The 24,163-nt window shown below is 34.6% G+C and overlaps 1 protein-coding gene across 3 annotated transcripts in view; it reads right to left on the bottom strand.

Annotated features, from left to right (window-relative positions):
* The window catches only part of LOC150096612 (putative ATP-dependent RNA helicase DHX35), a 437,463-nt gene that overhangs the window by 296,472 nt on the left and 116,828 nt on the right, over positions 1-24,163 (bottom strand). For all 3 annotated transcript variants that reach the window (XM_090408561.1, XM_090408562.1, XM_090408564.1), the window contains exons 7-8: positions 18,419-18,619; positions 6,963-7,050 (exon numbers count right to left, since the gene is read on the bottom strand). In XM_090408561.1, coding sequence (XP_090264687.1) covers positions 6,963-7,050; positions 18,419-18,619 — 289 coding nt within the window. The remainder of the gene's footprint in view (positions 1-6,962; positions 7,051-18,418; positions 18,620-24,163) is intronic.

Genomic DNA, 24,163 nt, shown 5'->3' with positions numbered 1-24,163 from the left:
GGAAAACTATTATATAAGTTGGAACAAATGGATATTGATATAAGGCTGGTGGCAATGGGGGGGAGGCTGTTAGGCAGACATCAGAGGATGGTGTATGCTGGAGTAAAATCAAGGAGAATGAGGGTGATTGGTGGAGTGCCCCAGTGTCTATACTAAGACCACTACTCTTTAATTTGTACATTAATGATATAGTGGAAGATTTGAAGGGGAATTTTCAGTTGTTTGCCAATAATGCAAAACTAGGGAGGGCAATAATTGATAAAAGTGATATCTTACATGATGAATTAAATAAATTGGCAGTGCGGGCAAAGAACAATGGTCATCAATTCAATGTTGTAAAATGTAAGATAATGCACTTCAGGATGAAAAGATTACATACTTCATATCATACTGATGGTATTAGTTTACAGAATATTGATGAGGCCAGGTATCTGGGGATGATGGTGGATAAAGATTTGAAATTCAGAGGACATATTGCAAGAGTTGGCAGAATAGCTCAGATGATTACTTGGATGCTGAAGAACACATCAAAACTTAAAGACAGGGAGGTTATTATTCCTCTTTATAAGAGGAATAATAACCACATTTGACCCTATGATTAGGCCACATGTTGACTAATGTGCACAGATTGGTCAACTGCTTTTCTTGGGGAGTGGAAGGTGGAGGAGAAGATTCAGAGACAAGTGACCTAGCTGGTAAGAGGTCTGTGGAATGTTTCCTATGAGGATAAATTAAGAGCATGTGGGTTGCAGAGTTTAGCTACAGGCAGAGGAGAAGAGATATGAGAGAAACATAAGTTGCTAAAGGGATTTTATAAGATTAATACAGAAGATAATTTTCAATACATGGGGAGTAAGGGGAAAACAAGAGGTCACACTTGGAAGTTGTCTAAAAGTATGGTTAGTAAAGATGTGTGGACTAGTTTCTTTATTTGGAGAGTGGTAAATGAGTTGAATGGATTGAGAGAAGTGGTTGTGGGCATCTCTGTAAACTTAATAACATATATACTTATTATTAATATTAATTAATTAATATATATAATAATAATGTAAACTTAATCATGTAGTGCTGTCATTGTGACCTGAACATCCCTTGAGGGTACATATCAAGAAACTGATGATGATGATAATTATGAGCACCCCAACAGTGAATAGGTTTAAGATATATTATAGGTATTGTGTTAATAGGTAGAGTGGGTCTTCTGCGATGAGTCTTTTCACTCTATGGAGTAACCATATAAATAATAATAAAGTTTTACTGTCTAATGCATATCTCAGATGAATGAATAATGAACTGATGGAATGAGTAACCTCCTCGTTCATAATCTGCCTGCCACTTATTGAGGTTAAGAAGTTTGTATCCTCTGATGATCAGGCTATAGTAGCAGGAGTTTAAGCTCCTGATAGGCAACCTTAGCCAAAATGTTCAAAAGACAAGGGACAGATTCATTGACAAGGGGAGAATAGATGCAACTCGACTGCATGAAGACAGGAAACCAAATCTCTCATACAAACTTAGCCACTGATGGGATACTAACTGTATGAGTACCTTAAGCAGAAAGCCAGTGATGGGAAATATGCTACAGTCTCCAAAGTTACTGTATATAAGAAAAAAACACTTACCTAATATTTCCAAAGGAAAAACGGCAAAAAAATATCCATGTTAACCTTAAATGTGAGAATACTTAAAACAGATGGCAGAATAAATAAGGTGGAAAGGAATAATATGAACAGTAAAATAGGGCATGTCATATCTCACCAAAAGAAGGAGAAACTCAGAGCTAATATCTTACCAGAAGAGCTTGTATTACCATATTAGATCAACAAAGGAGCAATCCACAGTGGTACTGTTGAGCAAACAGAGAGAAAAACCAAACATAATATAATTCCATGCATAATCTCTTTGAATGTGCACTAATAAGTTTTCATAGTACTACTGAAACTGAAAACTACTATAACATCATAGATGCTACAATAAATGAAAGCAATCAAAATCAAACAGGCTTATCAGGTGAATTCAATACTTTGACATAAGTAGGCTTCTATTTGAAGTGACAATGACCGGACAGTATGAATTTGGATCTCAAAATCCATAAGGAAACAGTTGGTTCAATTTGCACAAGTAAATCCCTTACAGTGACAAATATTACCTTCAAGAGAAAACATGAATGAGCATAAATATGATGTTCTTCAAACAACTCAAAAAAAGATTACATACTAATAAACTTTAAAAAGATTACATACTAGTATAGTATGTATAGAATAAAAAGAATATATAGTATAGAATATAAAAACTGCCCAGAATAAAAAAAAAGTACTAAATCATTTTAATTCATATTATAGACTAGTTGTAGAAAGTTTTTGCACTTACATACAAATTAAATTAAACTTGCCAAGAAATTATATTCTTGTTTAATCCTTTATCCAAGTGTAAGTAAACAAAGTTTGCATATGAAGTACCTTCTTGACTAGGCCACTTATATATATATAGTGACTGATGACTTCATATCAATTGCTTTAATATTCCATACTGCAAAGCATACTTCCACTCATTGTAGAACAATATACACTTTTTATATACCTATACATAAAAAGCCCAGTTGTGAAGACATATACATCTTATTTTCATATACACATTTGTGTATATGAAACCTTTTGGCAACTCATATATGAAAATATGACTGGGTCTGGCTCCCACTGAAGAGACCTCAATCAAGGTCGAAACCGGTCTGAGTAGTGACCCTTTATACTTCTTTATATGAGTATCCCCAGTCCTGAAAATAGTTCAGGCGCAAATTTGTTTGCTTACACTTGGATAAAGGATTAAACCAAGTATACAATTACTTGGTATCTTTAATTTATAGAATTGGCCATTGTCTCTTTCAGCAAAGCAATGCACCATGTCATAAGGCTGCTGCTGTAACAGTGTGGTTTGTGAACATAAACATCACCACACTTGACTGGCCTCCACAGAGCCCTGATCTCAACCCAAATGAACATCTGTGGGATGAATTGAAGTGTTGGTGAGGTAAAGGTACAGTCACCTCACAATAATCCAGGACCTCATTATGTGCCTATAGGAAGAATGGTCCAAAATTCTTATTGATTGTTATCCTACCCTTGTAGAAATTATGTCCCATAGGATTGCTGCAGTCATAGCAGCAAAAGGAGGTCCTACATCTTATTAAGTGCAGGTGCCATGGCTGTTTGTTCCTCACACTATGGTGTCTGTTGGCTTCTTTCCAATCAGTGAATATACATACACCCAATTCTCCATTTACAGATTGGTTCCAAAAAAAAACCATGTAAATTAAAATCGTGTAAAAAAGAATGCAGTGCATATGAAAAAATAGAAGAATGGTTCCAGATGTGAAAACCCGATACGAACAATAAATTATTTTCAAATAAAATATGTGAAAATTATTGAATAAAACTCTGTTTAATTTTACTGTATATTTTTTTATTTTAAATACTTATTTAAAGTATATACATTTGTATCTTTCTTAAAGAAAATAGTATGTCACTAACAAAACAAAAATTCGGATAGTCCCAAATACACCCACACCTATGGTTATTAGTTAAATTTTATTTGATGTCACTTTCTGACAGTAGTTGCATTTTTTTGTGTGAAACTGGAATTAAATCATTTCCATTACTTGAAACACTTTAGCTGTCATGTTCATACTGTAATGGCAAAACGTTTTCTTTGATAAAATGAACTAAATTAGTACTAATTTCCAATAATTCTGAAGGTTGTTTTTTTTTTTTTTACCACAAACTTTGTAATTAATCACTGAGATCCTGTTTTGACTAGACCTTTGTATAATTCTTCATATCGCACCATACATGACTTCAGTTCACGTTTAAACTGTTCAGCTCATTCAGGATTTGGATCATGTGTAAGAAAATGACTTTGCAATTTATAAGCAATTTGAAGCCCTTCTTTAATTAATCCTGCTGTGAGTGGAATAATCAAGATTCTCCAGGACAGCTTCTATTATTTCGTCATCACAAACAGCCTTGTCAACTATCAATTCTTCAATATCTGCAGACGAAAAATCATGAAATCCTTCTCCGCCAACTGCATGTGCTAATCTGATGATATTGGGATATTCAGTTGTATGCAAAGAAAGGTATGGGGTTTTTCTTTTTTACACATTCTGGCCAAGTAGCTTTCCAGCATACATTTACAGTTGATGGTTTTAATTCTGATAATGCCAACTTAGCAAGTTTGATGCAATCCAAAATAGAAAATTTCTTTCACATATCAATAACTGTCAGTAAATTATCTTTATCTAATTTATCCAAAATGAATTGGAATGTTCTTCTTATGTAGTAAGTTTTGAAGGTAGCGATCACACCCTGGTCTAGTGGTTGTATTGAGGATGTCGTATTAGGTGGCAGAATACAAAATTCCACATTCGGGTATTTTAAAACAGGATGACCAGGTGCATTATCTATAATCAATAAAACTTTAAAGTCAAGATTTTTTTTCCCATCAAATAGCGTTTAACTTCTGGAACAAAACATTGATGGAACCATTCATTAAAAATTTCTTTTGTAACTACCCAACCTTTTTTGTTTGCCTTCCAGTGCACTGGTAACGTGTTAAAATCCACACATTTCACTGCCCATGGTCTTAGGGATCAATTAACGAGTAATGGTTTTAATATACGATCTCCTCAAGCATTGCTGCGAAATAATAGAGTCACATGATCCTTAGCTGTTTTAAAGACACCAACACACTCTTTTGTGATTTCGCTATATAAGTTCTACTTGGCATTTTTTTTCCAAAAAAGGCCAGTCTCATCTGTGTTCCAAACTTGATCAGGAGTGTAGCCGCCATTTTTAATAATTTCAGACAGTTTTGAAAGAAATTCCCTAGCTGTCGGCTCATCTGCAGATGCGGCTTCTCCTTTTATTTTTACATTAAGAAGCGAGTATCTTTTGAGAAATTTTGTAAGCCAACCTGTGCTTACAGAAAAATCACAATTGTTGTTTGATGTTCTTGGCTCTTGTTCCTGTTTGTACAACCATAATGCTTTTTGTTTGATGACATTTCTGTCTAAAGGTATTTATTTTTGTGAGCAATCTTTTATCCACATCACTAGGGCCTTTTCCTAGTTCAAAATTTAATATATACCTGTATAACTCGATTACAAGAACAAAACTTTCATGAATAAAACACAAGATGTGTAAACATTTTGAATTGTAAACAAGAAATGATTGTTTAGCAAACAGCTTCACTCCTTCCAAGCAGCTTTATATATGCGGGCCTCCCATAACGGACCAACTTGACTTCGAGGAATCAGCATAGCACCCTTCTGCTTCCTGGAACTGACGGCAAGTGAATATAACAGATCATCTGTCAGCTTAACTTCGGGGAATCATAATTACAAAAATTGATTTTTTTGTTGTCACCACAATTGTCTATTGTCTACATTTGGTAGCACAGAGATAAAACATCGAGGGGGGGGGTGAGTTCCCCAAAATTCAAGTTTAAGTACATGTGTACCATTCGAGGAAATGATAATTATAATGAAAATACACTTTTTAAGTGTATTTCCTTGAAATCTGTTACAGTGCTGCCTCTCAACACAGAAACTAACCGCATTTGAGGGAGTTTTTTTTTAATCTATTTTTTTATGTGAATCCCATCAATAAAAAGCCATAAACCAATCATACAAATTCATAAATGCTATCTGATATTTAAAGTAAATCAAATGAACATATATATATATCCTCTGTCAATTAACCCTTAAACTGTGTGTACACATATGCACAGGACAATAACTTAGAAATTTTATGTCAATTTTCTATTCACAAATCTGCTACAATGAAACACAACATGTATATTACCTTTCAATACATTTCAGGATTTCAATAATAAGATGGCCATTAGGTTTTCTGACACACTGTTGCTATATACATCCAGCTTCTGAATTTACTATCATGACATACCAGTAGTAAATTTGAAATATTTTAAACATACGAAGGCTTGTTCCTGGGTGATTTAGATTCATAAGGAAAGTGAATCCAATATTTGTATTTTTAAAATGTGCTATGGATTTTTGTTTTATTTTATTTATTAATTAATTTTTTTTGTACTTATTATTTATAATTTTATCTGTGTGCATAGATATCATTGCTAGAGTTTCCTTGATGCGTGGTAGGTAAAGAGGGATTTTTTTTTTTAATGTGATTTCCACCCATAAAAAGTTTCTTTGTAAACCTATAGTACATTAATACCATGGGTGGACTAAGGATTTTTTTCTATTTTTTATTTCATATATATTTAAAAAAAAAATTTTTTACATAGTCCAGAAACGCTGCTTTAGAAACCAAATATGAAACTTTTCAAGCCACTTCAGACTTCAAATGAGCAAAGAGTGGTCTCACACCAGGTGATCAAAATTCATTTTCTACCTAAATTGCAAAGAGTCATGTCCACAGCAGGATTCTAACTTAGAACCAATTAGTTGAAGAGCATATATATTAACCACTTAGCCAACTAAGCCAGATATGATAGAAGTGCATAATTTACAGTTTTAGAGAAGAGATGCTTCAAAAATTTCAAGGGGGACACACTGGAAATTGTGTAAAGGTTGGTTGGCAAAAGCATGAGAACTAGATTTTTGGCTCATTCCAGGGAGGACTTGCCTATTGTTAAAAGTTACTTGAGGGTTTCACCAACTGGATAACGATTTTGGAAAAATCTAAATCTAACTGAATATCTCTATGAAGCAGTCACTACAGAAGCAAAAGTTGAAATATGTTATTATAAAAGAGAGCATACATTTTACTAATATATTATTAAATAACCATCACTAATATTCTTGTTAAATTTATGTATCCTTTCATTTCAATGTATTTCCATCATCTTAGAAATATCTGCTCTTAAAATTGAACATATTAATAAAAAGAAAACCTAGAAGCTAAACAGCAGAGTGAATTATAACCAACCTGATCTGATGCCGGTAAAGCTGCATACATAGGAAATACGAGAAGTTTCTTTGGATCCTTTTTGTTTTGCAGCTCTTTTGCATAATCTCTATAACATAAAATAAAGACCAATAACAGTATTATTTGACCTGATTTATCATATAAACATACTTTAATTAGCACTAATGTACTAAGGCTTTCGAATCCTTCATGGGACTGTCATTAAAAAATATATAACTTATATTAATTACTTATTGCAAACATATTTATCTTTTAACATAATTTTCTGTAGGCATAGCATTCTGCAAATTATTTGCAAATTAGCAAAACTATTCCAAGAAGAAATTCATTCTTGTGAGGGAATTCAAAAGAACTTCAAATCTTCTAAGCTTCAAGATCTTCTATTATCAATGTCTTACACAGTGGGATAAGAACAACATAATGAATTTCAGTGCTATGAAAACAGTCCTGTCTTATTTCTCAAAAGGAAGACCTCAATTCACCTCACTTTACCTTTCATTATACTCAGGTTTTCAGTCAAGAGATTTCACTTCTCAATGCGACTTACATCGCAGCGTCCTCTGCCTGCAAAAAACTTGATAACTTCTTCTGTTTTCAAGGCACTGCTACTCACCTACACCATGCATAATCCTACATAAATCCAAATTTGCCCAACTTTATAATACTGTTTTCACATTTGAAGGCAATGCACTAAAAACTTCCCTTAAAACCCTTGATTCTATTTAGAAGAGGGCAGTTAATTTATAAGGTGACACCTCTCTCACTGACTCACTCGTAGATGTTCTGTTCCTGCCTCTTCTATATTTTAGGGTAATGCTTCACAAAACTGGCCATCATCATTCTTCCACTTCCATCTGAGCATGTGAAAAAAAAGAAAAAGAAAAAAAAAAGAGAGAAAGAAAGAAAAGCTGCTGGTCAACATCCACAAAGAGTTTGGTTTCAAACTCAACAGACCAAGTTTTTATCCTTTGCCTTCATTCCATCTTCCTTGTTCTTTGGAACAGTCTTTGTCAATGTTTTCTGCTCCTTAACTATTTACATTAATAGCAATGCATTCTGTTGTTATAGGTTTTGTGACCTCTTCTGTGATTTAAAAAAAAAAAAAAAACTTTTAAGAACTTGAATACAGATTTTCCTTTTTAACATGATATTCATTATTATCCTGTCAGTACTCGGTAGTTACTTCCTTCTCCTGTTTTATTTCCCATGTGTGTTCTTTTCATACCAAGAGCAGTACAATACATGGCCTCACAACTTGGGCTCCAGACCTCTCAGAATAATTATCTATCCTATATCATCTCTGCAGTCTATTTTAATCATCTACCCTAAAGCATAGAAGGAAGCATATATTCAAAACATTCCATAAAGTGTTTTGAATAAGTAATCAAATCATTTCCTCATCATCTTCGCCACAAATTCTCTCAAAAATAATGGAGATCAACCATCAACTTTATTATCTGGAGGTCAACAGTAAATCATAAGCTAAGCAGGAATTCTGCTATTTTTTTAATCCACAGAGGTTCCATTAACAACAGTACCTGTTTTGAACACAAGCTATGGAAATGTCTGGAGAAATATGTGGATAGTCTTGACATTTCCACCAGATCTGACAGGGCCTAGCATACAAGTCTACTTACTACTCTACAATCTTATGGTTTACCACATTTGCAGTTTCTTCTCTGCTCATTCAATTTTTATCACAGTAGATGACTTCCTCTCTTTAGATTAACCTGCTCACACTGCAGTATCTCATTATCTGCAGTAAATCTGATTACTGCAAAAGTTTTTGCCCATGCAAGATCTTCCCATATACAATAATGACCTTCTACCACCAACCAACAACCAATCTTAAATGTGAAATAGTGCACCAAAAACCTCCTTAAATATACGTTCTGTTTCTATCACATGGCTTTGTTCTTAAGCTTTTTTCCAAGCATTGTACTGTTGAATTGGTTCCTCATTCCCTCACTTTTCTTGGAGACTAAAAATATACATGCACCTATTGATTAACATCCATTCACAATTCAGCTTCAAACCAAGGCTCCTCCTTTTTTCTCTGGAAACATCCTTGTTAACATTATTTTCTTTAAGGACAATAATTCTAGCTGTTTAAGAAACTTTTTTTTTTTTACCACCTTCCCATTCACTCACTCACACACAGAGTACTTGATTGCTACCCTGGTTGGCCTAGTATTTAGGATATCTGCTAATGAACCGACTATAGATTTGACATCTGCACTCTCCAACCAACTTCGCCATGGATATCTATGATTGTCTTTAGATGGAAGGTGAATTTCTGCTCTGGTTATTGGCGGCTTGAAGTAGCCCAAAAAAATTTCCATTTTGATCTCTAGGGCAGGGTTTTTGGATTACATTAAAAAAAAAAAAAAACACTAATAAATAGAAAAATTCCTTATCCCTCCATGATTGTTGAAGATTGTTGTAAACCTGTAACATACTACACATTTACAACCTTTAGTGGCTGGAAGTTATATAAAAAAAAATTAACTCATAAACTTCAATTAAATCACCTTTCCATCTGGTAAATTCATCACATTGCAACAAGCTAAGTGATTTGCATAATTATCATAATACAATTTGTCCACACACTTAGTCAATTTTCTCTAAATACCTTTGATTCTGTTGATATCCATTAAAAATCTTGGTGAGTAAAACTAGGAGCCATAATCCAACATTGGCATGACAAAAGACTTGTAGATAAGCTTACATGTTGGTTAGCCATACTTCTAATTTTTTAGGAAATGACAACGTAAACTAAATTATTAATTATAAAAACTTTAATTAATAACTACCTATATTTTGGAAATGTTACATTGCCATCTTTAGAATCGCAAAACAATGATATGTGCATGTATGCACACACTAAGCAAATGAGGCTGAAGAAAGGCAACTGAAGTCAGTCCTAGAGTCCTAAAAGGTGCCCCTTAGCGGGCTAAATTGGGTTTTCTTGGCCATGTGGTTGACGATCTTAGAATGTTGGCTTCCCAAATTTGGGGCAGTTTCATGCACCCAAATTTGTTGAGGTTTGGGAAGTTTTTCAGAGCTGAGGCTGATTCAAGGAATAATCTTTCATACTTGTACTTGCTGCAGTGTAATGAAGTGGCCTTCTTCCAGTGTATTCTGCGGTGGGTGTGGGTGTCCAACATGGTCAGCAAGTCCTGAGTGACTGTATGGGTGGAAAGGGATGTAGTCAAGATATCAAGATATTTGATATTTGCATATCTTGATATTGGCTGTCCTGCCTGTTTGGCCATAGTAGGACAGTTTGTAACTGCAAGTGACCTGATATACTCCAGGTAAGTCTAGGGGAAGTGGCTAGTCTTCGGTGGAGTGGATAAGAGATGCCAATTTCTTATGTGGTTTGTAACTAGTTGTGATGTCATATTTTCTTAGGATTTTTGTTAGTTTTTTTGGATGTACCCTGGATATATGGAATGGTGATAGATTTAGAGTAATCTCTGGTATGAAGGGGAAGGAGATTATGGTTAACTGGTTTTAGTATTTTTTTGGAGGTTGTAGCTAAGAAGGTGTTAAGAATATGGTTAAGTTCAGATGTTTACCTTTTTCTGTAAACAGATAAAGCCAGGGATCCATCAGGCTAGCATGAAATCATAGTGTCTAGGAAAGGGAGACCATTGTTGTTTTCCTTTTACAAGGTAAACTGGATCCTGGGGTGTTGATTGTTTAAGTGTGTTGAGAAATTGCGAGTGTATCCAGGTCATGTGGACAAATGGCAAACACATCATCCACGTAGTGTAGCCAAACCGTGGGTTTATGTGGGGGCAGAGTTTAAGGCTTTTTGTTCATAGGTCTCCATAAAAAAGTTGGCCAGGAGTGGCAAGAGTGGAAAACCTATGGCTGTCCCCTCTATCTGTTTGTAGAATTTTCCTTGCCAAATGAAATAGCCTGAGTTCATGGTGAACTGAAATAGGGCTGAGATATCAGGAGGAAATTTGACTTGGATGAGATCTAAGGTATCTTTGAGTGGGACATTGGTGAATAAGGAGGAGACATCAAAACTGACCATTATGACAGTGTGTTGGAGTGAGAGGTTTTCTATACTGGCTTTAAAGTGGGCTGAGTTTTTTTATGTGTGAAAGTGTGTTGCCAGTATATTGTGTGAGCACTTTGGCTAAATGTTTGGCTAATTTGTATGTGGAGGAATCAATGCCATCCACAATGGGATGTAATGGTACATTTTGCCTATGGATTTTTGGTAGTCCATACATCCGGGGGGGGGGGGGGGGGGTCCTAGAGTTATAAGGTTTTAGTCTGTTAGTCACCTCCATAGGCCAAGAGGTAATCATCTTAAGGAGCCTATGGAGTATTCTGATTTGGGTGCTGGTGGGATCATATTCTACAGGGAGATAGGTAGACCAATCTAAAAGTAAAGAGGCAAGCTTACCTGTGTAATCTGATTGGTTTAGAACCGCAGTGGCATTTCCCTTGTCCACTTTAGTAATTACTATTTTTCTGTTGTTTTTCATTTCTTGCAGAGCTTTGAATTCTTCTTTTTATAGGTTGCTTTTTGGTTGCTTTCTTCTCAAAAGAAGAATTAAAATAATTCAAATATAGGCAGTTATTAAAGTTTTCATAATTAATAATTAGTTTACATTGTCAATTCCTACAAAATGAAAAACAGACTTGTATAACAGTATCATTACTTCCTTACTCCTACAGATGAAACTTGTTTTAGTTAATTCCAAAATTGCTGAGCTTTAATAGTTATCTTACCGATATGATTCCTAAACTTAAATTCCTTATCAATCAAAATTCTCAAATCTTTAAATTTGTCAACTTAAAGTTTGTTGATTCATTTAATATCCATCTAATATTATCTTCTTACCAAATTGGATATACTTGAATTTATTCGCATTTAATTTCAATCCCCATTTCGCTGTCCCCCCCCCCTCTTCCAATGTCTTAAGATCATCATCATGTAAAAAAACTTAGGTCATCTAAACAACTGATTACTCTGCCCAACTTTACATCAGCAAAGAGAAAGATTTTACTCTTAATATTTGAAACTAATGATTTATGAATATGTTAAACATGGATCCTAACACTCAACTCTATGGTACCTGCTCTTAATCCTAACAACCTGTTTCTTTGAAGATCTTCTTGAAACATCACTTTCTGTTGTCTATCAGTTAACAATTATCCCACCCATATCAATAGATGATCATCAATACCTGTGCGGTACATTTTAATCAGCAGGCTCTTAGAGGAATCCTATCTAAGGCATGGCTTTGCTAAAATCCAAATAAATAACATCATGGCCATTACCTTGGCCTAATTCCTTCATGACCTCATCATAAAAAAGTAAGAAGATTCGATCTCTCCCTAACAAAACCATGATATGCCGTGCCATGCTTGACAAGTGATTCATACCAAGAATATTCTAGAAATTATTCCTAATTAATTTATAAATAATTAATAAATCTATGTTCATAAATAAAATAAAATAATAAAATAAAATAATAAGAAAACAGGTTTAAGACTTGTTTTCTTGGCTGGTGGTTTTCAAACTTTTTAAAGAAAGAGATGCCCCTTTTTGTAAAAAAAAATTCTTATGACCTACCCCCCATACACTTTTCATAAAATAATATATTGACCTATAGTTTTCTTAGCATGTAATTTTATACTTGGAAGTTGCAAGTGCTTTTAATGCTATATTATATTTAAATAAGTATATGGAATGCTGAGTACATGCATGAGTTGTGTTCAAAAATAAACACGAACATTGACCACTTCTTTGCACTTTCCCCACCAAAGGGTCTCATAATCCCTAGGGAGGCATATCCCACAGTTTAAAAACCCAGTGTCTTAGGCTGATCTAATTTTCTGACCCATTATCCAAAATTTAAATATTACAATATAGCAAGATTCAATATCAAAATTCAGAGATCTGAAATAATTAAATTAAAATGTTACATTCATGGGGGTGCTTAAGGGTCACAGCTATATAACTGAGAGGAGACCTCCACATAGCCTTTAAAGGAATGTGGAGAACCGACCAGGGCTTCTGACCTAATGTCCAATCCTCACCTTCTCATGGTGCACCCTGTTGGGTATCTACCCGGATACTGGATGAACGAGGATGGGCTGGCAATTTGGGATTTAGCTGACCAAATTGTATTCTTACTGGCTTAAACCAAAATACAAAATGATGGTACAACATGACAAAATTTCATGCCAACTAGGGCGTCGCCTGGTTAAACAAGGCCCCCCATTGTTTTCACCAGGGAACCAGGGCGAACAGCAAAAAGTCAGCTACTGGAACAAATCTGAAAACACAACCCAACTCAAATACATCACCAGAGTTAAAGATCGGTACTATCAACATAAGAAGCCTGAATGGCAAAGAAATGGAACTAGCTGAGGAATTAGATAAGTACCAGATCGACATAATAGGAGTGACTGAAACAAAAAAGACAAAAACTGGTGAGATCTTTCTGAGCAATAAATACAAAATGTTATATTCAGGTGTTACATCCCCTTATTTTCAAATATGTTAGTTTGTACATCTGAAAGGGATCTCTTACGTGTGACACGTGATATCTCTGGTTCACAAAGGAATAGCCCGAGGGTCGAGCCAAAACCTATGTGGATGATTCTTCCTAACCAACCTCTCGTTAAGCCTAAGAATGTTTATTTTTTTACTGCGCCACTTAGGACCCTTAGATTAATTGAAATATTAATCAAGAGGTTGGTAGAGAGCTTCGCCAAAGTATCACAAATAATTGCAATCGTGACTGAAAATTTACACTGAATGAGTTCCCCGCTGGAATTTAATGCACCACCTGTGAAATAATACGGATGGTGCATTAAATTCCATACAGACACAGGATTTAGTTAAAGAATAGCAAACATTTATTTAACATAAGACATACAATACTATTTACACAAAGAAAGTTTTTCATCGATTAAGGGTTAAGAATTAAATCAAGTCTAACAGTATTAAGTCACTCAAATGAAATTCACACTACGTTTCAATAAGCCTTATATATCTCTCCTGATACAACTATTTAACACTATGAACCTTAATTAAACAATCCTTAATTTTATATCCTCACTCTAGACACAATCTTCTAATTCCTTTTACAAGCAGACATTAATCTAATACATATTTCATCAGATTACTCATAATATTCCGCACACTTGTTTCCCTTTGTCCTAAAGTCCTCATAATAATTGCCTCTGGATTCTTTGTTGCAATAATTCTATGTGAGATTAAGCTCTTAATTCATACACGTGCTATGGGAAAATCGTACACTCTTAGTCACAAAGGATCGTACAACCACCATTCAATTAACCTTAGTTATTCCATACAAAATATCCTTTATACACTACTAATTTTAGAATTAACAATTTTTTTCTTTAAGCATTCACTCCTAAGATCAAATTTCCATTATAATATTCTTGGACAAGTTTAACAATTTTCAACCACACAGTGCCTATTCATTTAATACTTTCTTTAAATCAAATTAATCACTTTCCTACAGTCCTTATTTTTAACTATTCTTAGAGTTCTTCACTGATTAATTCTTTTACAATTCTTAGATTCTGCTTTCACACACAAATCAGAGAACAAAATTTTACTTATCTATATGCTTTGTTTTCTTTCCCTCCGATTGACAATATTCCAATGTGATCTTCTTTATGGGCCTCTAATTTCTTAGCACTCCAGGTACAAACATTCTTGGGCACTTCATGCTGTATAGCCTGCTACTATTTGGTGGAAGTTTGGAATCAGGATCTTCGCCGACAACCATTCCTTCCTCATGCTAGCGAGGGAATCGGCACCACCTATACACGTGGCCAACCACGAGGTAAAAACCCAGGACATCCACAAGGATCTCAGGAGCACAACTCAGGAACACAGGACTAAGACCAGAAGACCAAAAGACCTCGGGGGAGGGGGGGGGGAGATTTCAACCCTTTTATACCACTCTCCTATCGGCTGTTACCGTAAACTTGGCCGTTCACCCGAGGTGCGAACATGCTTGTGACGTCACAGCATCTGATTCTCCTGCTACTCACTCTCGCTAGCACAGGACAGCATGGAGTAACGGCTTACTTTCCCCCTTTCTTGTCTTGGAGTGTACATAAGCATAGAATTTTCGTGATCATTTTCTTTTTTTTTTGTTGTTTTATAAAATGAAAAACAATTTGACCAAAATTTAAGCATTACTATCAATACAACGTTAGCATATCTTCTTAAATATTCTTTCCATTTCTTAAAGTAAACACGTTTTTTTTCTTTTTACATTAGTACATAACCTTTCCTTTAGATATTTTACAATTTCTTCCTTCCTTTTTCTTGTTAATACACTTGGTATTTAAAGTACACATTACTATTACCCAGATAACAAGTATTTTCAGTAAGCATTGTATATAGTTTATACTCTGCAATACAATGATAAGTAGAATCTTGACATTCTAAGCTTATCAGGGTATAACACAGGTAATAACAATCAAAGAAAAGAAGGAATAGTCATAGTATTCAACACTAAATACAAGGCTAATTTTCTTGAATGGCAGGCAGTCTCAAGTAAAGTGGTGTAAGAAAATATGAGAATGGGGAACTGGACAATGAGACTTATTTGTGCCTATGGTCCCACAGAAGGTTCTACTAAGGTAATATTGGAGGAATTTTTTCATGCTTTAGAGAAAGCAACTGACACAATGAAAAAGGAAAAGTTGTTCCTTGATGGGGATCTAAATAACAGAATTTGAAATGATCAGACATACAAAAATATTTTGGGAAAATTTGGAGAAAAGAGCAAAGCTAATAATAATGGCAAATATCTGTTGGATTTCTGCTCAGGACATGGACTGGTTATTACTAACACAATGTTTCAACATAAAAATGTGCACAAATTCACATGGAGAGAAGAGGCTAGGAATAAGAAAAGTCTCATAGAGTATGTTATTGTTGATAGTAATGTTTTCTCCCTGGTGCAGGACACCAGAGTGTACAGAGGATTTGAAATTGGAAGTGATCACTATTTAGTCTTGAGCAGGATAAAACTGAATTTCATATTGAAAAGAATAACATGTAAGAAAGTTTTAAAGTGAACAAAAGTTGAGCAGCTCTCAGATGTGAACTGTAGACTAAAATACACAAAGATTATTGAAGAAAAAATGAAAGAGTTTGAGAACAGGAACCAAACCTTGGAGATTCAGTGGTAAACTCTGAAGAAAACCCTGATTGATTCAGCCAGAGAGGCATGTGGTGAGGTTGTCTGAATGATAGAAAAATCAGAACTCCATGGTGGAAACAGGAAGTTAAAGAGGCAGTGAAGGAAAAGAAGAAAGCATATCAAAAGTTCCTGGCAAATAAGTCAGCTTGTGCTCTTAGAGAATACAGGGACAAATGTAAGAAAGCTAAACACAGTGTAAAACTAGCTAAACAAAAGTCATGGGAGGACTTTGGCAAGAACATAGAAAATAAATATCAAGAAGATGGTGAGATATTCTTGAGGTTGTTGAAGAAGCTTAGAATGGAGGAGAGAGTGCTGTAAAAGGAGTTAGAGATGATAAAGGTAACATGAAAAAACAGGAGAAAAAGATATCATTGAAGTATGGAGTAATTACTTCGAAAAATTGCTAAATAAAACAATCAGCGATAGCAGTGGTAAAAAAAAATTTATCAGGCATCTCCTGGTCAATCAGGAACACATATCCATACTTGAAGTAGAAAAAGCCACCAAAAGACTAAAATGTGGAAAGGCAGCAGGAATAGATGATATTCAACCAGAAATACTCAAGTATGGAGGTATAAAAGTCTTACAGTGGCTGCACTGCATAGTTCAGAAGGCATGGACAGAGGAACGAATTCCAGATGATTGGAGTAGAGCTCTCATAGTACCCATACATAAAATGGGAAATAAAACTGAATGTGAGAATCACAGAGGTATTTCTCTACTGAGTGTTCCTGGCAGATTTATGCAAGTATACTTGAGAAACGGTTGAGAAGAATTGTGGAAGAAAAGCTTGGTGAAAAAAACAAGCTGGATTCAGGCCAAATAGTGGCTGTCAGGATCAGTTCTTCCCTTTACGACAAATAGTTGAGAAAGAATGGCAATATAACAAAGATCTATATTTAAGTTTTGTCGACCTGGAAAAGGAATATGACAAGGTGCCACGAGAGAAGCTATTCAATACGCTACAGTTATATGGTGTCAATGGGACATTATATCAAGCAATACTTAGTGTTTATTTGAATTGTAAGTCAGCAGTTAGAATTGAAGGAAATACGGGAAGGTGGATTAATGTTAAATCTGGTGTGAGACAAGGATGTACATTATCCTCTCTGTTATTCATTATCTATATGGATACATTATGAAGGAAAGTGGTATTAAACATGATATCAAAATTGGAGATGTTAATGTCAGCTCTTTGCTTTATGTAGATGATGTGATACTTCTAAATAAATCTGCTACAAGTCTGCAAGATTCCCTGACTAAATTGAATAACTGTTGTAATAGATATGGTATGAAAGTCAGCAATAAAAAGACAAAGACAATGAAAATAGGCAGAATCGCTGAAAATGTTAACTGCGTTGTGAACTGAGAACCTGTGCACTTTAGGCACGATTTTTAAAACACTAAAAATCGTGCCTAAGTAAAACATTTCAGCTACTTAGGCATGATTTTTAGTGAAGATGGTAAATTAAATATGGAAATAGACAACAGAATCAACAAAGCTGGTATGGTAGGAAGTCAACTGAATAAATTCATATGGAATAAGAGAGAAATTAGTCAGAACACTAAATTAGATGTATACAAGACAGTGTTCAAAACCAGTTTTAACTTATGGATCTGAGAGCTGGATCAGAAGTAAAACACTTGATCAAAGACTAGAAACCGCAGATATGATAGTCCTGAGAAAGATTAGAGGCATGAACAGATGGCATCAATGGCAATATCATATTAAAAACGAGGATATTAAGAAAGAACTTGACATTGTCAGCATCCAGGAATGCGTTAGCAGAGCTAATCTCAGATGGTATGGTCACTTAAATAGAATGGGCTAGGAAAGATTAGGAAAACAAGTGTTCTCTGACAGGTTGACAGGAAAACGACCCAGAGGAAGACCAAAATATAGGTGGATTGATACAGTACAAAGTGACTTAAATGATAGAAATATAAGATCTGATAATGTTCGAGTCTTGACAAGTAACAGACTGATTTGGAGGAAAATTGTAGATAGGAAGTTAGTAATGATGTAAATTTTTCATGTAGTACTATCATATCCTGTACACCGCCTTGAAGATACATGTCAGGAATTTGATGATGATGATGACATTCATTATGATTTACTGATTTTATTGAAGAATTTAATATTATTTAATGAAAAAATTAAGAGTGAAAAAAGTAAAAAAAGAAAAAGAGAAAAAAAAAAAAGAAACAAAAATAAAAGCTACATACATGAGCAGTGATACAGCAAACTCCACTTCTTCCTGTCCAGTGAGAAAGACTAATAGATCGCCAGATGGCTCCTTTTGGTGAATTTTTATTACTGTATCAACACATGCATTTACATAGTTTGGCACAGGTTCCTGAACATAGTATATATCCACGGGATTATTTCTACCCTCCAAAGTCATAACAGTTGCAATATCTTTTACACTTGAAACAAGAATAGAAAGCTAATTTACATCTTCACACATTTTGTGAAATAAATTTCAAACACATAAATGACTTATATGGCATATTTAACATTTTTAAAATTAAAGTACAATAGTATTCCTTCTGTTCTACAACTTCCATATGCACGAATTTACTCATCTAAAGCAAATTATGCATCCTACTACCCACTATTTGCAAAAGTGAGAACACATTTAGGACTTAGTGAAGAAAATTGCCTAAAACAGAATTGGGAGAAGAAATAAAAAGCAGACAGAAACTTACCCAACATTTTGCTAGGTAATATTTAATTTTGTTTTCTAAAGTACACACACATGCATGGAGGCAAGCTACGTTAATACACATAATATGCTCAAGTCACACTCGTTTGGTCAACCATGAACACTAGTAGTATGACAAATGGTGGGGAAAAAAGTACTACATAAAAGTTCGAGTCCTGTTACCTGTTTAGCTAGAAATGACAAACAGATAAATTAACAAAAGTTAGGCTAGAGATTACTCACAGATAAATTAGAACAAAACCAGTATTGATGGTGGCCAACTATTGAAACAAATGCTGTAATCATCGCTTACAGTCCTAAAATGAGGATTTGCTAGAACTTGAAACAGTTATGTGGGCTGAATGTGTGCCGTTCATATTCTTGGGATTTTTAGGCCACAAAGCAATTAATTTAATCTAAACAAATAATTTTCATCTAAACAATAATGTTTAGATTAGAATGGTTGATCAAAATTTCACTGGCTTCCTTAAATTTGCATTCATACACAATCATCCTTCCTTACAATCACACAAAAACTTGTGTGATTGTAAGGAAGGGGGATTGTGGTTTCTGGAAGGAAAAACCCTATCACCTCTGTCGAGGCTGATAATATCTTTGTGACTGTTTAAGTAACACAGTCAAGAAGATATTATACAGTCTAACTTTTTGTTGCTTGTGGTAGGGTAAAATATGCATGAAAACAAGAATGCAGCATCTTGTTAAGTATAATATAATTTCCAACTTAGCAAAACAAAGCACAGACTGTGGTTCATTTACATGTGTTAATCAGTGACATAACACCATTTATGCAATAAATAAGGATATATGGATAGTATATGTTCTTTCATTATTTTAAGTAAAAATGTTACCAAAATAAAAATGGTGAAATGCACATTATTGCAACATGTCATGTAAAGTTAATTTGACTCAACTGATTCAAGGAAAATATTGGTCTATTACTTTTAAGGGTGCCAGTGACTTGGACAGAATAATCAAATGATCATATAGCAGATTGTTACTTTTGTTTAACCAAAGTGTTTTTTTTTTGTTTTTTTTTTAAATAGCAAACATAGGCAGTAAAGAACAGAGGAGGAACAAGGGTCGAGCATTTTCATTTTGATCATCTCATCACAGGATGTTATTATAAATGGGATGTTGAATCTTCCTCCAGATAGCAAGAGTGACCATGAAGTGATCACCTGTATATTGGATGGCAATATGAAGACTTTTGTGAGAAAGGGATATGTGAGGAACTCACATATCCCATATGTGAGTTCACATATTACAACATGTGATATCACATATTACAACATGTGAGGAACTACTAGCTGATGATTATGAAAAGCTAAGGAGACAGCTTGCAGCTGCACCATGGATTGAGGAACTGGATGATCAAGAGATCAATTCTGCAGATCTATTCAAGCACTATTTAACAGAGGCAATGCCTGAATGTTTCCAACGGGCAGGAGGTTAAATAAGATAGGTGAGAAATGGATGAATGAAAAAAAAAATCCCAGGGAGGGAAGTATTTTGATATGTGGCCAGTAGAAGAAAGAATAATTATGGAGGGATGATATTGGTTGTTGGAAATGAAAGAATGATAACCACTGCAGAGAATATAGTAGAGATATTAAATTATCAGCTCATGAAAGTGTTTCATCCTCATAAATGTGACAGCATGCAGAATTTGAGTGTAGTCTAGTGGGAAGGGTGGAAGAGGGACTGATGGTAGTGAGCAAGAGATATATGGGGAAATAAATAAACTTGAAATTAATAAGTTGTAGGGCTTGATGATATATCATTGTGCTTTTGAGGGAACATTCCAGGATGTTAACAACAGCTTTTACATACTGCTTTAAAATGAGTCTTACATTGGATCAAGTTCCAAAGAAGTGGAAAGATGGCAAATTTGTTCAACATCATAAGAGATGTGATAAAACTAATTTGAATTATTGGCCAATCTCTGTGCCTGGAGTTGTGGAAGAGATGAAGAGGTTAGCGAAATTATGATTAGTTATGATTCGGAATTGGGTTGACAACAGCAGTATTCTCTTTGAGAAAGCATAGGTTTCATGAAGGAAGACTGTTTTAGCAATCTATTTATTATAACAAGGTGACAAATGCACTGACAAGGAAGATGCATACTTCTTCTTCTTCCAGGATGTTATGACGAATTATGGCTATAGGCCTTCTTCATTTGTCTCCATTTTTCTCTGTTGAGGGCTTCCCTGGAAAACAAATGCCTGGTCATCCAGGCATATGTCTTCATTCATATATGGATGCCAATGAGTGATTGTCTTTGTCCATCTATCACTGTTCATCCAAGCAATATGTCCTTCCATCTTCATTTTAAAATCTCTTCCCCAATGTCCAACACTTTTGTTTCTTTTCTTATATCTTCATTCCTTATTTTGTCTTGCAGTTTGATGTTTAGTGTGGCTCTCTTCGTTCTGTCCAGTATTTGTTTAGTTATTGGGCCATGTTTCTGATCCACATGTCACAATTGGGATGATGCATTGATTGAAAAGTTTGGCTCTATTTTCAGGTTTTATTTTAGCGCACAAGAATTGTTTTAGTTTGCCAAAAGATGCCAAGCCTAGCTGAATTCTCCATTTTGTTTCTTTGTAAATGGTTCCTTTTTCCTAATGTAAAGGTTCTTCCAAGGTGTACCTATACTTATTCTATTTTGTTATTGTCATTTAGATCTATTGTTATTTGTTCTTTCGTTATCTGGTTCCCTTCGATATTTGTCATTATTATAGTTTTTTCTTAGTTTATGTATAAGCCTACTTTATTTGATGCTGCATTTCATTCAGTCATTTCTTCTAGTTCTCTTTTGTTGTTTCCTATTACTACAATATTATCAGCATGTCATAAATGATTTAGTTTTTTACCATTAATTTTAATCCCTTTGTCACTCCAATCTAGTTCACTCAGGGCATATTCTAATACAGTATTGAATAATTTAGGTGAAAGAACATCCTTTATTTATTTGAAATGGGCTGCTATGTTTATTTATAAGGATACTAGCAGTTGCTTTTTAATATGTTTTGTATATCAGCTGTATATAATTTTGGCTTACTCCATGTTTATTTATTGCTATTAGGATTGTTTGTTTTGCAACCAAATTGAAGGCTTTTTCATAATCTATAAAATAATCCAGGTACAACAGTAAGTTATATTCTCTGCATTTTTCTCTTAGTTAATTCAATGTCTGTAAATGATCAATTGTGCTAAACACCTTTCTGAATCCAGCTTGTTCATCATTAGGCTGAGCTTCATCCAATAATCTTGTGATTCTGTTTGTTATTATTTTTATAAATAGTTTATATCTTTTTTCTTATCATCCTTTTTGAATAAGAGTAACAGGATAGCATTGTCCTAGCAGTGTGGTATATCTTTCTCTTTTAGACATGTAGATCTATTTTTTTAGATCTGTTAATATTTTTCTTGCTACTTTCATTATTTCTATTGTAATTCAATCTTCTCCTAGCATTTTATTATTTTTCATATCTTTCATTTCTTGTTCAATTTCAAAGGTTTGTATTTCTGGAATACTTTCTTCTTCTTCAGACTTCCATGTAACTGTGTTTTCAACAGTGCTTGTGGTGTTATACAATTCTGAAAAATATTGTCTAGCCCTTTCTACTATGCTTTTTTTATCTTTGATATCTAGTCCATTTTTTCATCTAATATTAGTATATTTTTCCCTAGTGTGAGACTGTTACATAGTTCTTTAATATTTTTGTTGCTATCTATTATTTCTTGATTCATTTTATCTTCTCTTTTCTTTTTATCTTATTTAATATTTTTTCTGGTGGTTTTATTTATTTCTATAAGTTCTATTGTATTTCTATTTCCTTCTTCAAGTGGTAGTCTTCTTTTCTGTAGGAGATTTTTTGTTTTCTCTGAGAGGTTTTTATTTTTAATCTTGTTATCTTTTGCAATGTTATGTACTTTATATAATGATTAGATTTAAATTTTACTGTATATTATCCATTTGAAGATTTCTGTTTTCGTTCGTTTTATTTCTAACATGAATGAATACAATTTCTTTGATTGTATAACTTTCTTACAATTTCTTCTTGATATAATTTTTGTTGGCTACTAATGTATCATTATTTATCATTAGATATTTTGCTTTATTCTGTTTCATCCTGTAATTTATTTTCTTCTATTGTTAGCTTCCCATCTACAAGGGTAAAGGGGATGCACAAGATAAGAATTACAGAGGAATACAGTTGATGTCCCACACAATGAAAATCCTAGAAAGGGTTCTTAATAGAAGACCGAGGAAGGAGGTGGAGATTGCAAAGGAGCAATTTGTCTTCATGCCTGGTCGATCGACGACAGATGCTATCTTTGGGTTATGGCAGATGATGGGAAAAATTTTGAGAGAAGTAATGGGAGCTACATCTGGTATTTATTGATCTGGAGAAAGCATATGACAGAGTGCCAAGGCAAGAAGTCTGGAGGTGTCTGAGGAAGAAGAAGGTACCAGAGAAATATGTCAGGTCGGTGCAGGAGATGAACAGAAATGTGAAGACAAGAGTTCGGACCTGACTGGGAGAGACAGAGAGTTTTCAAGTGACAGTTGGCTTGAATCAAGTGTCAGCATTGTCCTTTTCTGTTTAATATTGTGATGGAGGTGGTGACAGAGGAGGTGAGAGAAGATGCGCCTTGGACTATATCATATGTGGCTAACATCGTGCTGTGTGCAGAATCAAGAGAAGTGGCAGCTAAACTGGAAAATTGGAAGAAAGTACTGGAAGAGAGAGGTATGAGACTGAGCAGAAGTAAGACAGAGTATATGTGTTACAAAGTGGATGGCAGCCAGGAGACAGACCTGGAAGGAAATGTCATCAGGAAGGTCAGTGACTTTAGATACTTAGCTTCAACAGTGAAAGAGGATGGAGAGGCTGAGAAGGAAGTGGGATGCAGGAACTGGAGAGAGATGGCTGGAGTGCTATGCAATAAGAGGGTGCCGATCAATCTAAAAGACAAAATCTACAGGACAGCAGTGAGACCAGCTATGACGTATGCTATGGAAACTGTGACTCTGAGGAAAATTAACATCAGCAGGATGGAGGTAGTGGAGATGAGAATGCTTAGGTGGATGTGCAGTGTGACCAGAAAGGATCGTCTGAGAAATTACTATGTAAGGGGAATGGTGAAAGTTACGAACTTAGGAGCAAAGATACAGGAGGCAAGGTTGAGATGGTATGGTCATGTGATGAGGAGGGAGGACGAGTATGTGGAAAGAAAG

Source organism: Typopeltis vanoorti, chromosome 18 (assembly GCF_054136105.1).
Source record: "Typopeltis vanoorti isolate ZY-2024b chromosome 18, IOZ_Tvanoo_1.0, whole genome shotgun sequence".
Classification (NCBI taxonomy): Eukaryota; Metazoa; Arthropoda; class Arachnida; order Uropygi; family Thelyphonidae; genus Typopeltis; species Typopeltis vanoorti.
The sequence above is the reverse complement of the archived record's forward strand: the minus strand, read 5'-3'. Positions and strand labels throughout refer to the sequence as shown.